The 13,813-nt window shown below is 42.0% G+C and overlaps 1 protein-coding gene across 6 annotated transcripts in view; it reads left to right on the top strand.

The window, feature by feature from the left end:
* LOC119393540 (uncharacterized) overlaps nt 1-13,813 on the top strand; it is a 28,265-nt gene that overhangs the window by 439 nt on the left and 14,013 nt on the right. The window contains exons 2-7 of one of the 6 annotated variants that reach the window (XM_037660611.2): nt 1,259-1,385; nt 2,543-2,615; nt 4,339-4,506; nt 9,024-9,205; nt 10,997-11,059; nt 12,609-12,783. In XM_037660611.2, the coding sequence (XP_037516539.1) occupies nt 1,284-1,385; nt 2,543-2,615; nt 4,339-4,506; nt 9,024-9,205; nt 10,997-11,059; nt 12,609-12,783 (763 nt within the window). In that variant the 5' untranslated portion in view covers nt 1,259-1,283. Of the gene's footprint in view, nt 1-1,258; nt 1,386-2,542; nt 2,616-4,261; nt 4,507-9,023; nt 9,206-10,996; nt 11,060-12,608; nt 12,784-13,813 lie in introns of all 6 variants that reach the window. The other 5 variants (XM_037660612.2, XM_037660616.2, XM_037660613.2 and 2 more) reach the window with 5 other exon arrangements.

The following is a 13,813-nucleotide window of genomic DNA, read 5'->3' as shown; positions in this document are numbered from 1 at the left end:
GGGGATCGGCTACGTTAAACTAATTATGGAGCAGCATTTGTTAGCTGGCCAGTTCACTTGAAGTATGATACAAAAACCTTTCGAGTTTGTATCTACGTTCTCGGCTATAGAAGTTTAGTGATTTGGCAAATGTAGTGGCTCTTGTTTTGAGACTTTTTAGTTGTTTATTTTTACTACGGTGTCCAAGCTTTTTCGATGCTTAAAATAACAACTTGCTTTCGCTCTACACGCCAATACTCTGCGAGAGCTAACCTCGCGATTTTGTCGAGTTTAGTCGCGCGCTTTTATTCTTTTTAACGCTTGCTGTTAATTTGTGCCGACTATGAATTTCCTGTCGGGGTCATATAGATATGCTGTTTAAAATGGATATTCTTAACCTGACATAGACGGCACTTCGCGGCTTCTGTTCGTTCATTCGTTCGTTATATTTTTGTCATGCCGGAAGTTTCAACTACACTGAACGTTGCGACCGCGATTACGAGCATGCAGGCTTTAAAGCGACCGTAATACGCTATGCGAAATCTCATGTGTGTAGAGATCGAGTTGCGTTTACTAGAGCACGCTAGAAAGTCCATGTAGTCTGTACACAGACCGTGTCGCATGACAAATAGCTCAAGGCCTACGCGTAGCGAGAAAGGACGTTTAGGCGAGTTTGTTGAAAAGACGCATATGTGAGTGATAGGGAATCCCTCTACTCTTTCGTAAAATGGATGTAGAAAATGCCCGCGAATTCAAAAAAAAAAAAAACCTCAAGGAAACTGATGGTTAGATGACTGTTTAGTGACGCTCTGAATTAATCACAAAGTAAGGCTAAACGTTAACTGTAAATAATAATGCCAAATGAGAAACGTGTCATTGTCATCATAAGCATAAAATTATCCACTTAACACCATCTGCCGTGTATGACATTGCACAAGATACGTAGACGACCTACCTTTGTTTCTGAGGTTATTGCTAATCTGTTACTGCTTGCAAAGGCAGATTTACCATCAGCCGTAATAGAGGGAGTCATAAGTTTAAAAAACAACATTGATCACCAGCTCTGCTTTGAAGGCACATGGCAAGTGTTTGTCTTGCCATGTTATCTGTTATCTGCAATATCAATGCCAGCTGTGTAGCAGTAGGAAAAGCCAATTCCTACCAGTCACGCTATCACTGCAGAAAATCCACAAGGGAATATTCTCAGTCTGTTGCTGTTTATTTTTTGTCAGTGTTGTATCATCTATTGGTGACCAAACAAAATATATTTTATCTGCAGATAATGCAAGACTGCTACTCAAAGCATGCACCGTCTTCTCCCACTTATCAATGAAACAATGGAAAAGGCTGGTGCAGCAAACTGTTCAACTGATAAATTCCACAAGACAAAGGCCATGATGTACAATGTGCGTCAGAGCTCATTCTCGTTTGAACTCATGGTAAAGCTTGGAAATTCCGCCAGATAAGGGGTAAATAATCAAAAACACTCAAAGCCGTAGTCTGTCAAAGAAGTGGTTTGTGATCCTCACGTCAGTGTTGTTACATCTTATATAGCAAAATGCATTGCCGCATTAGTGGAATTTCATTCACCTCTTCCCGTATAGTTAAAATTGTTGTCTATAAGAATGTTTTTAGGGGTCTGTGAATAGCGAAATATTATCTCAAATCGAATTTGAATTGAATAGTGCCGAATAGTGGCCAAATATACTGAATATTGAATACAAATGATTTTATTAATTGAAAGAAACAACGAAGAAATGAAATCTGCTCATGCCCTCGAGCACATAACGCGGTGAATGACTGCTACTGAAAGACTACAAATTGTCATGCAGAAACACAAGCTGCTCCACATGACCTGGCTTCAGGCTCTCTCGCCGTGATGTTACTGTGTTTCCTGCAGTTGGAAATGTACGCTCACTGGGCACTTCAGTAGCAGGGATGGGAAGGTATCGCAAAGCAATTTTGGCGATAGCTGGATAAAGTGCAGCTGCATGCTCTTTCCAGTATTTCGAAGGATCATCCTTTCTTGGGATCAGAGGCTTGTTGAAGTATGTCCAAACCTTCTACTATGAGGTCTGAGCTCACTGTACTGGTTATTTTTTGGTGCTAGCAGTTCAACAGTCTCCTTGGGCATCAGCAGAGTGGTTCAAAAGGGGCACTTGCCAGCACTTGCCCTCAACCCAAGCTACACCAGTGCTCATCCCCTCCCCCAGCTACTACGCAACATGGGTTTGCACCCACCAAGACAAGATCCTGCTGGCACCCATGACAATCTCCCAAACTATACCCTGGCCTTCTTTGCTGTAGCCATGACTTGTCGATGGCTTTGAGCATAGCTCTGGATTTGGCACTACTTTGAAACAAAGGGCCTACTGTAACGACGTTAGTGTTAGTTCATGTTGCACCATTGGCCTTTGTTGTGCTTTAGATATTCGTCCTCTCGAATTATTCGACACTTCGAATACTAGCCCTTCGAAAGTCGAATTGAATTATTCGATTAGGTATTATTTGATTCGAATTTGAAACTCGGAATATTCTCACACCCCTAAATATTTTCTTTCAGATCTCAACTATTGCATCTTGGTCTGGGGAAACAGTACACGGTTTAATGTTAACAAAATTTGAGTACTGCAAAAGTAAGCAATTTAATATAGATTATAATGCACATACTGAGAAGCTTTTCAAGCTGTTTAGATGAAAAATTCTTGAACACGAGGCGTTGCTGGAGCCAAACGCTTCGACAAGCAGTCTTGTCTTCAAAAGGCTGCACCTTGAATTTTTCATCTCTTCAAGTTTTTATTTTCCTCTGAATTTCTGCCTTATTTGGATTTCAAGCTGTTTAAGAGTATACATAACCCCTTTAGGTGCGAATTATGATGGGTTGTCTGTAAATGCATCAAATTTACACGAGCTTATACCAAGGCACCCAGTATTCTATCACGTTCATTTGTTCACTTTTCAGTAATTTATCTTCAGTGCAGTGTAATAGTGTAATCAAATATCTATGTATCCTGAAGTCAGTCTTGTTCTGTTTTTGCATAAAAAATCAAATCGTAGGTTAAAAATACTTGTGCAATTAGTTACCGATTACAGTTGAAACTTGATTTAACGAAGTGATGACAGCGCTCAAATTACTTAGTTAAATCGGAAAGTTCGTAAAATCAAAAAGGAACTTTTTCGCTTCTTGGAAATCTAAACTTGAAATGTAGCGACACCTGAAAGCTACCGCGGCATGTTATGTGCCACTAACACACAATTTCACATGTGAAGAGTCCATGAGGGCAGCGCAGACATGGAGCCTCCCATGTCCAGGCGAGACAGGCGAGGGTGACTCGCGTAAAGCTACCACAATATAGCAGAGATATGCGAAGACGGGGTGAACGAGTGCAGTGATTGTGCGAGCAGGCAGAGCAAGAAAGTTGCATGAAGGCAATTATTGTGCCATTTCTTGCATAAACCATTAAATAATGAAAGCAACCACCATGCTCCTGTGGGAGCATTTACAGAGACACAAGCCATAACCACCTGCGCCATTTTGTACGTAAAAGCACTACTGACTGTTAAATCCGTTCTTCTGTGCATGGGCGCAGCATGCAGCCTTGTCAACATAAAACAAGAGTCATGAGTAAGGCGGCGAGATGTTCTAATGCGATAGCGTTACAGTGAACAGTCGAAGAAAAACCTGTCCGTGTCAAAAGTAGAAAAAACCACCACTGCATTTTTACTCATTTATTTCAGGAAAAACTTTGTTAAATCAGGTTTAGTGCCATGAAAGTTTCGTTAGTTCGAGTTGGTGACAACGTTGAACCCTTTAGGCACCTGCCGGGGAATGGAAATTTGCTTGTTAGATCAGACGAAAGAAGGGGAATTTCAAGGGCTCGTTTTTCTTTGTTAGAGAAAGCATTAATGAGAACTAACAGACAATCAAGCCAAGGAAAGTATGGGGAATGTTATTTGTAGTAGTCGTGATATAAATGAGAAGAAATTAAAGTGATGAAAAGATAACTTGCTGCCGGCAGTTCACATAAGATAAAAATAAAAAATGTTCTGCCTTTTAGTTCGCTGTTAATAGATCGTTTTTGTTTTTTACAGACAGCGATATTTCTGAAGTAACTTCTTAGCATCACCAGGGGGCTAGAACCTCTCCTACAAAACTTGCTAAGTGCCTCTGTCGTACAATGAGTGAATCTTCTTTATGCACAATGTCTGTATTATGGTTCGATATTCTAAAAAAGGACGTCCAGTTACCAGAGCTTTAGTTAAAGGCCTGTAAATGATGCAGACGAATCCAGCACATACGTGGTACATACACAAACATCAGACGGAGTTTCTGATGGAAGCAGTTTGTGCTCTCGGCAGGGGGCAGAGAGAGCTGGCCCAGTGCAGATGCTGGTGGTTCCTGCCCTGTGCTGAACATGGAGACCTCGCCTCCTCCGCCAGAAAGGGCCCTGCCCCTTGCGCAGCCTTTCCTCTGCCGCCATGGACATGAGCCGTCTTTGCTGAACGTTTCTTCGATGCACAGACACGGCAAGTGTCTCTCTCGGTTTAGCCTTTTTCGTACCGAACTAGACGACAAAAGAGCGAGTGCACCAAATTTCACAGAAATGTATGCAGACCAGCAGTTTTTCAAATGCAAGCAATCAGTTTGCATTGTGACAGTTAAACAGTACACAAAAGGATGTGGAACTAAGCAAAGGAAATACTTAACAGGGGCTGCTTTAAGGGCACAGGGTAGGGCAAAATTTGAAAAAAGAAAAATCACTTTTTTTTCTTTGCAATTCGGGAAGTGTGTACCTTTTTGCATATTTTCCACATTTGTGCTTTTCTTAAAAAGTATTTTTTGTGGCTGAAAACCAGCTTTTCTGGAAGCAAGTGGCGAGTGAACACACTCCCAGGACATGCCCCTCGCATGCGCTTCGTGCTTACGGTCCAATTTTCTAAAAAAAAACTTCGTGTGCGAAAGCCGAAATGCTTGTCTGGAGTCAGCTGCGTATAAGCAATTGTCACGTAGCTTCTAAGGCAGTCCGAAGGCACTGTGTGCCTTTTTATTCGCACTTATTCTTCGAAGCGCGTCTGTTCGAACACTTTCAGCTCCTAGCTTCATTACACCATGTGTCTGTCGTGCCTGTCGATAAGTTGAGATGCTGAGGCTAAAGAAGGTCTTCAGCAAGTGTAAATTTCGTGCTAACCAGTACAGCTCTGTTGTAAATGCGAATAAATGCCGGCGACGCGCTGAGGTGCTCAACACTGAACCAGCCAGCTCTTCATTGTTGAACCTGAAAGCCTTTTCAGCGTCCTTCGAGGCAAATCGCGTGCAAGTTGACAGTGGGTAGGATCTAATGGACATAAATATTGTATAGACCGAAATGCACGTGGAAACTGTGCACTGTAAGCGTTGAGCTAATGGGAATTGCGTCGCAGAGTCCTTGCTGTCTTTGTTTAGGCTTCAGTCTTAAGGATTACGACATTGGATGTTGTTCTTTCGTTTAATGATGGCAGTATTGCTCAAGCCAAAATTCTGAAATAATTAGAATTCAAGCTTGGCCAAAATACAGTCAATTTGCTGGAAAAGGTTGACCACAATTGATGATACATTGCGGATAGAGCAGCATGACATCTCGCAAAAGAAGCAAGGCAAGCAAGGCGACAGGCTCGAAAGTGAAAAATTGACTTTGGCAATGATTACCAAGCTCGTAGCTAATAAATGTAAAAGTTGAACGGTGTTTGTGGCAAAGTATGTTCGCTTTTCAGCTGTTTTTGAACTTTAAACTCTATTATCTCAAAACCATGTTTTTTATCACGTAGGTACCATTATTGCCTATGTATTCCAAAATAACCAGTTAATTATTTTTTCTTGCATTCTACATAAATGCATACAACTACTGAAGCAGAGGTGAAGTTATACACCTTGCAGTTTTTGTGTCACAAATTTTGAAAGATGCAAATTAACTCAAAATTTATACCCTAGTGGTAAAAAATTCACCAAAATTCTAATATTAGTCAGATTTAAATAAATCTGCTTCAGTTAAAACAACGGAAAATTCAGAAAAAAAAAATGATATATCAATTATGTGGATACCCCTTTTAGCCGCTGAGAAAATGGTACCTCAAAATGGCCAAAAATGCATGGGACGTATAGGGCTTACCCTGTGCCCTTAAACCAACGTTCATTCAGAATTACGTGCATTTTGCAGTTGTTATCTGAGTGACCTCACAGAAGCATTTGTGAGAAGCTTATGTGAGATCGCTGGGAAACGACGACTATGCTGGGATATGCTTCTGAATAAACCGTAAAGTCATCACCTGTTAGTCTTTCCTTTTCTTAGTCCACGGCTTTCTTTGTGTACTGTTTGTGTATCAATACACTTTACCAATCCACCCACCTTGTAACACTTGCAATTAAATTTGCCCACAATTAAGGGAAAAGGTTGTACATAATGTCACTGGTAACAATGATGCGTGGCGATACTCTCTGGAATAGGTGAACTGCCTTAGCTTTGTCAAGTGCCATGGTATAGAGTGGAAAATAAGAAGCGAGTTGATAGATTTGCTTGACAGTGGTAAGTAAAGCGCTAATAAACTAGCCCTTGTGTCTTGTGCATTTTTTCAGGCTTTATTTCGACCATGTTTTAAAACACAAAAGACAATGATGGCCACATAGAAGAAACACTTCAGTCACTCAAGTGGAAAATTTCGAGTGGAAAGTACTCAAAGTAGAAAATCTGTGGCTCGAGGACTTACATGCCGAGCCACAGAAATGCCCCCACTAGGACTGAGAGGAGACTGCATGGTTACCTAGAATAAATAACAAACCATTATAGATTGAAAAGGGCCCGGTATCTTCGTGCACACTACACACTTATAAAGCAGCAAGTGATGGCCTCCTTCAAACAAATACGTGCCGTCACCCAGTGGCCCACTGTCACTAATACCTTGATGAGTATTCTGACATGTGTAAACTATGCAAGGAAAGGACGGACTTACCTCACATCCTTTGGGCCTGTTCAAAAGCAGTTCAACAGGGTTGCACAGTAACTAATGATAAGCACTGGGAGACTGTTTTGCTCAGCACGGATCGAGACGAACAGCTCATGGCAATCCTACAGGTCGAGGATGCCGTCAGGACCCGAAGGCTCCCGGCTAATGCCTAGGCATGGGACCCGCACCACCGAGGCCGCTGGATTCTGACAATAAAGTCTTATCCTCGTCCTGCAAATCTGTCAACTCACAGCAAGCACTGTTGCTGCAATTGGCAAATTGCAGTTCTGTATGGCACTTGTGTAATTTCGTTTGACATTTAAACCTGTATCTATAAAACAGAGGAACATTTTTCATACCTTTAGTAATGCATGGACAAGTTATCATTTCATGCCTGCGACCCGGAATTGCCAAACAGCAGCAATGGAAAATATCATGTTATGTTTGTTTTATCATGAGAGCAGCTAAGAGATCAAAATCACCTTTCCATGCCTGTGCATTTAATCTATTTCTCTTGAACATATCTGAGTTTTTTTTATCCTGTTTACTGTTGTGGTCTGCTGTTTCTTCTTCTTTCACTCTTTTATTTTATAACACAAATAAATGTAATATGGTGCCTTGATGATATCAATTTGCGGGAGTTTGACCAAATATCTGCATCATTTTCATTTCATATGATCTAGAAACTTGAGATCAGCATAGCCAAATGAAACTTAAAGTTGTGCCATATGTCATCTTGCAATTTTCATCAGGCAAGCTCGCATCTACAGAATTGCACTTGATGCAATCCCATGTCATTATTAATGCACTTTGGGTTGCAGCCTGTGTGTACTCAAGAAGCACAGTAGACACAAGTTGCTTTTTAATGCAAAGAATAAGTAAGCTAAGTTTTCAGAAGGTTTTGGGTCAGCTTTAAAAATTTCGAGCTGAAATTGAGAAAGAAAAACATGGTTGATCCCTCCGTCATAGGAATCTGTATAACACGAAAGTGAACCATGTCTTCACAGGAGCATAGCTGATTGTTCATTGTATATTGATGTATGAGAGCTTGCACAATGTCTATTGGTGTTTGGCAGCTATAGCACTGTTTGACGTGGATGCACCCACGTTGACGCCTAGTGGCACATCTCCATCCCTGCGACTAATGCCAAGGTCATGATTTAACCCTTGTGGTAGCTTAAGTAGTTAACGTACACCTGCACAGCATATGCTGAATCCCGTGCAAAGATGGCATCAACTAGCACATAACATTGGTACTTGATATGCGCTCAATGAAAGCATCATCATTTGAAGAGAGAAGTGCCAAGGTGTGCGTTACCCAGTAATAGGGTAACCTACGCCCGTGCTTATGCGTATACCACACAGCACTTGAGGAACGTGAGAGGCAGAGTTCGTAGCTTGAGACACGAACGTGGGAAGGCCTCTCGCTTTCCGAATCGCACAATACTGAAGCGCTCCCTTTCGGTACTAGTTGTCATGGTGCACTATTTCAGTTCACCGATCCAAGACAGCGACACTGCCTCCCGTTAACCAAGATCACTCTGAAAGGGAGAAGGTGTGAGATATAAGGCGCATTCATGAAGCCTCACGCGTGAGTCTCGATGGCGCATTGGATAGAGTGCCGGGCACCTATCTTTGCGGACAGGAATCGTGGGTTTGGCTCCCAGGTCATCCAAATCAATTAAAGTTGTTCTTCTAATTTTTCTTTGTCATCTGTTCGTGTGCATTTTACCGGCGTCACATCCATGACGGAAACTATGTCAGTGAAGCCTTGGTGGACCCCGGCATAAAACACTTTCATGTTAGAAGAATCTTAGTGATGTAAGGTGGGACATATAAAACCATCCTATAAAGCTATAATGAAGATGAAACATGCACGAGAAGATCAATTAATTAAAAAGAAAACACATAGCTCATGTGAAGGGTGCCATGTTTATCTGACTGTATTAGCAATAGCTAATGTTAGATGATTTTTGGCTTATGTTTGCTACTGGGCTCTTTGCATTAGTGTTGGAGGAGTGCACTTTGCTGCTCTAATTTGAGCTGGAGCCTTTCTCAACTTGCAGCTGACGCAAGGTCATCCCTGTGGCTGATATGGCTGCGCAAGTACGTCATTCTCTGCCTGGTGTGCGGTGGCTCTGCTGTCTTTGTTGGGGTGCTTTTCATCGCCATCTACTTCACCCTAAAGTCGTACACGTCGTCGCTGCAGTTTTTCGAGACCATCCCCACCTATGTACCTGCCGCGGTGGTAAGCACATGCAGTCTGTTGCACGTTGAACGGGTACACTCTGGCAACCTAAACATTGTCTAGCATGCACTGTGTTGGGAAGCTTGTGTATGAGATCACTGAACTCGGTGAATGCTTTCCTAGAGCTTATACAGTAAAAGCTCATTAATTCAAACTCAAAGGGGACTATAATATTGTTCGAATTAAGCGAAGTTCGAATTAGTGGGCGGGCGCTAGAATGAACAGACATCCCGCCACACAATGCAGAGAGAACCCAGAGAATCCACCTCTGGAATCGTTGCCGCAAATTAGGCGATACTGCACATTTGTGGCAGGTAATTTCATAAATTAAATTCATGCTCAAACAGCGAACAGAATTTATTGATCAGTCATTGATGCGCCAGAAAGAAGCAGCGGCTTGCATTCACGTGAGCAATGAGCCTTAATGCCAAAATATACGAAGCTATTTGTGTTCCAAAACACGTTCATTTACATGGCACAGTTAATGCAATCAAAATTTAAGGTCTTTCTTTCTTAGTTTACTTAAAGAACAATATTGAAATTGTCCAAGGGGACACGGCTAAAGGCAAACCTTGCCTGACTGGGCCATGCCACCCATACAGCAGTAGCAGCAGACAGACAACATTTACAACCATAAAATCATACATGGAAATCAATCACTACATTTGTTTTACACAGATGAAAGTAATGAGTAATTTGGGTGATCATTCTGGACCGATTTGGGGTCATTCTGGGCTGATTTCTGTGAGGAGGGAAGAAAGCCAGAGGGCTCCCAGTTCGAATTAACCGTTGTAGATATACCGACACGGTCGAATTATCGAGAGTTTCCCCCCCATAGAAATACGTAGGTCTATGCCGGGACCAGGGCGTTAGTTCGAATTAGCAGTAAGTTCGAATTAACAAAGTTTGAATTAACAAGCTTTTACTGTATATGGGTTGGCTGTGTTCTTGCTCATGTAATGTCGGGCCGTTTTTTGAAAGAGCAGGGAAAAAGAAGTCCAAGGCGGATATTAGTGAAAAGGGTACTGAAGAGAGAAATTATTTCATTTGTGCTCATCAGCAATAACAAATACCGCTCTCACCATCCAAAGGTGCTTTGTAATCCAGAGAAAAACACGAAAGGGAAAGATGGGTGGCATCACGCTGACTCACTGTGATGCCATTGATTTTGACCTTGTCTGCTCGGGTCTAGTTGGTTCTTTATTGATGAATAGGGATAGCATGAAACACTAAATGGGTCAGAGACTGAACTTTAAAAAATTTTTGAGAATTTTACCAACGTGCAGTGGGCCAAATATGCAGAAAATACTCTCAAACCTCTGACATGACACTGATGCTCTGTCACTGGTGCTGCAGTTAGGCAAGGGGAGGGAAAGAAAGAAAGAAAGAAAGAAAGAAAGAAAGAAAGAAAGAAAGAAAGAAAGAAAGAAAGAAAGAAAGAAAGAAAGAAATGTGAACTTTATTTCTTCTATTCATAATGAACCTATTTATGTATGCTTATGTGGTGTTTTTTCTTTAGTGGCCCCATAAGCAGCCTTAGCACATAAAAGCCAAGAATCGATCAAAAGTTTGAATGCTTCGTGGTGAGGCTTGTCACAATAGTAAATATTACACAGTGCTATTAGATATTTGTGATCTCGTGTCCGTGCTGTGTGTTGTGCATGCATTTCCGTTTTTTACCTAATGAAGGAGCAACTACTGAGATTTTTTTATGCACTGTTGTAGGTGCTTTTGTGATACTGTTTCCATTGTGTCCTCCTAAGTGCAGTTATTCGATTTTCCCTTTTCTAGCTAATTCTGACTGGACTTATGGTTATGTGCTTTGCCAAGCGAAGGAACCGGTACACTTACTTGGTGAGTATGGTACAGTTTTTTCTTGTTAGTTTGAACGTGAAATTATGTTGAATACAATTTTCATATCTATTTCAGGCACCAATCATGAAGTACTGTCTATAAATGTGTATAATTTACACTACTTTATTTCAGGGTACCTTTCTATAGCAATAAAGACTAGGTGGTAGTGGGTTGGTCTGGGCACTTCTTAGTGAAGTTCATAGGCACAGGTTTGATTTCTGGCCATGGTGACCACATTTCCCAAAAACACCTGTGTTCTTTGATTTAGGTGCACGTTAAGAGACCCCAGGCATCCGAAATTAATCCTGAATTCCCCACTTAGGTGTGTTTCGTAATCACATCATGGTTTCTTTCTTAGTGACTACTTCCTTGTTTTTGATCTAAACCTCTGCTATGCTTTCCTTAAACTACATAGTCTCTTACTTTAGATAGACTACTGTTTATCTGCTCCATGCATTGCATGGCTTGCCCAACTCTCCTGCTGCCTATTAGTCTCAGAATAACAGCCACACTCATTTGCTCTCTAAAGTATATTGCTATATTTGTCTCATAAAATTATACCTATCAGTGAGTAGTCTTCTATTGCTCCTTAATAGGTAATTGTGTCGTTCTCAGTTTTCTGCTAGGTTGCTTTGTCATCTTCCAAATTTCAGCCCCATAAGTTGGCACTGGTTGAATGCACTGTCTGTATGTGAATGTACTGGCTGTATAAAGGGTGTCTTTTTTTAGACAGTACAGATTTTTTTTTATAGGAATCCTTATGATAGTCAGGCTTCTGTCATTTTCACACACAATCTCTGCGCCGAGGCAGAAATACTTTGCTGCAGCTAAAGCGACATTGAAGTGACTAACTTTTTAATTATTGACTACAGGGCAGTTGTTTATATTAGGAGGTTGTAGTTCATGACAGCTTATGGCATACCCACTTTTTAGAAATTGGAGAAGTTGCATGTAATTCAAGATATTCACAATCGAATTTTAATTACTTACTGCACCAGTGGGCTTTGCAAGAGCCTCGTTTAGCTCTAACCTCAAGGATCACCTAAAGCTGTTCGCGAGGGGCCAAGATGCGGCCTGAGCTCAAGGCATTCTGGACTAAGGGCGCCTCCCTGAAGCCATAATCTTGGAACAAAGACGTTGATTAAGGTAGATGCCTCATCACATGCGAAAATTGAACACTGGTGTCGGCGTCCCGCAGCGGCGCCGTCAACGCGAGTCATGCAAAAAATCACCGTCAAGTGATTACGTCATATAACGTTACAGATTGGCAAAATTTGTGATGTCATTATGACGTTGCTGTGACGTCACATGACTTAACATCACCTGATGACATCATCACATGACATTGTCGATTAGTCAAAGCTGGGACAATCACGGAGGCAGTGCAAAACCATGTTAGGTGCAAAAAACTTTCTGAGGTGGATGAGGAGGATCATCACATGGACTGAGAAGAAAGAGATGGCTTTTGCCTTCGAGTCACCTTAGGCAAATGCATAGGGGACCCTGCGAGTTTTTCTCTCTAAGCAACGCTCGTGTTCTGTTGGTCCAGGTGAAGTTTGCGGGTGGCTGCTGCCTCACTTGCGTGCTCCTCTGCGTCGTCATCACGGTCACGACCACCGTGGTGCACATGAACCGGCTGCAGACGCTGCACAAGTGTGACTACTCGTCCAAGGACAGGGCCTGCATGTGCCTATCAGCCATCGCAGAGTCACCCGCCCAGGATGGTGAGCAACACTGCCCGCTCATAAAACTGTTGCCCGAACCCACTAAAGATTAGTGTGGGTAATAATTGTTTAGCCCAGCTAAATACTCTAGCTACCAAGTTTTCTCTTAAAGGGGCCTCGCAATGCTCTTCTAAGTAGTCATCGGATGACTTCATTAAAGGAGTTGATCGCCTCATGAGTCGACTGCCACAAAAATTTTTCCAATTTGTCTAGTATGAGCGGAGTTACAGGAACTCGTCGCACGCTTTAAGCACTTTCCTTTCGTACCAGTGAGTGTGCTGAAAGCTACACGGGGGGGGAACGACAAGGGCTCAAGAAGCTACATTCGTTCGTCAGCGTGCATCATGACTTTGAGCACATTCTTTTCTTTTTTTCTTCAAACGCGTGGCTTACTTTTGGTGTGATCGCAAGAGCGTGTGGGGGCATGTCGCGGCATGCCGCGGAAGCCGCAGTAACTGTGCAGCTTACAATGCTCAAATCAGCCAATGGCCATGGACCTTCTGTTTAAGACGTGGACATTTTGGATTGTTACATAATTTGTTGAAAGAAGAGTGAATGATTTCTGGCTGACTTTGAAAATTAGTTGTAAATTCCATGCCGCGTTGCGTGCTATAACGTGTGGCTCATATATTCTTGGCAGCCTCGACTACCAATCAACAGCGTTTTCTGACCATGCCCAAACAGTGTTGCAGGGCCCCTGTAAAGTATCATTAGGCCGCATAAAATTGCAACATTAGTATGCCAAATAATTTACCAGAGCATTCCCTATCACACCTCAGTTTTAGTGAAAACCGAGTGTAACACTTGACTGGCAGAGCAAATAAATCCTAACTGCCAATAATCCAGAATGTTCGTGGATATGTCAAACAATAACGTCTATTGGCTCAAAAATTTTGTTCAATATTCCCACACTAATTGAATGTCTGCCAAATATCGCACTGTTGCTCAAGAGGCTTTTCCTATCAGAGAGCTACCACTAACGATGGTAAATTTGTACTGCGAACTTGCTGAATCGATGCTGTACTTTTCT

Source organism: Rhipicephalus sanguineus, chromosome 5, assembly GCF_013339695.2.
Source record: "Rhipicephalus sanguineus isolate Rsan-2018 chromosome 5, BIME_Rsan_1.4, whole genome shotgun sequence".
NCBI classification, from domain to species: domain Eukaryota; kingdom Metazoa; phylum Arthropoda; class Arachnida; order Ixodida; family Ixodidae; genus Rhipicephalus; species Rhipicephalus sanguineus.
Note: the sequence above shows the minus strand (reverse complement) of the source record. Positions and strands in the feature narration are given on the sequence as shown.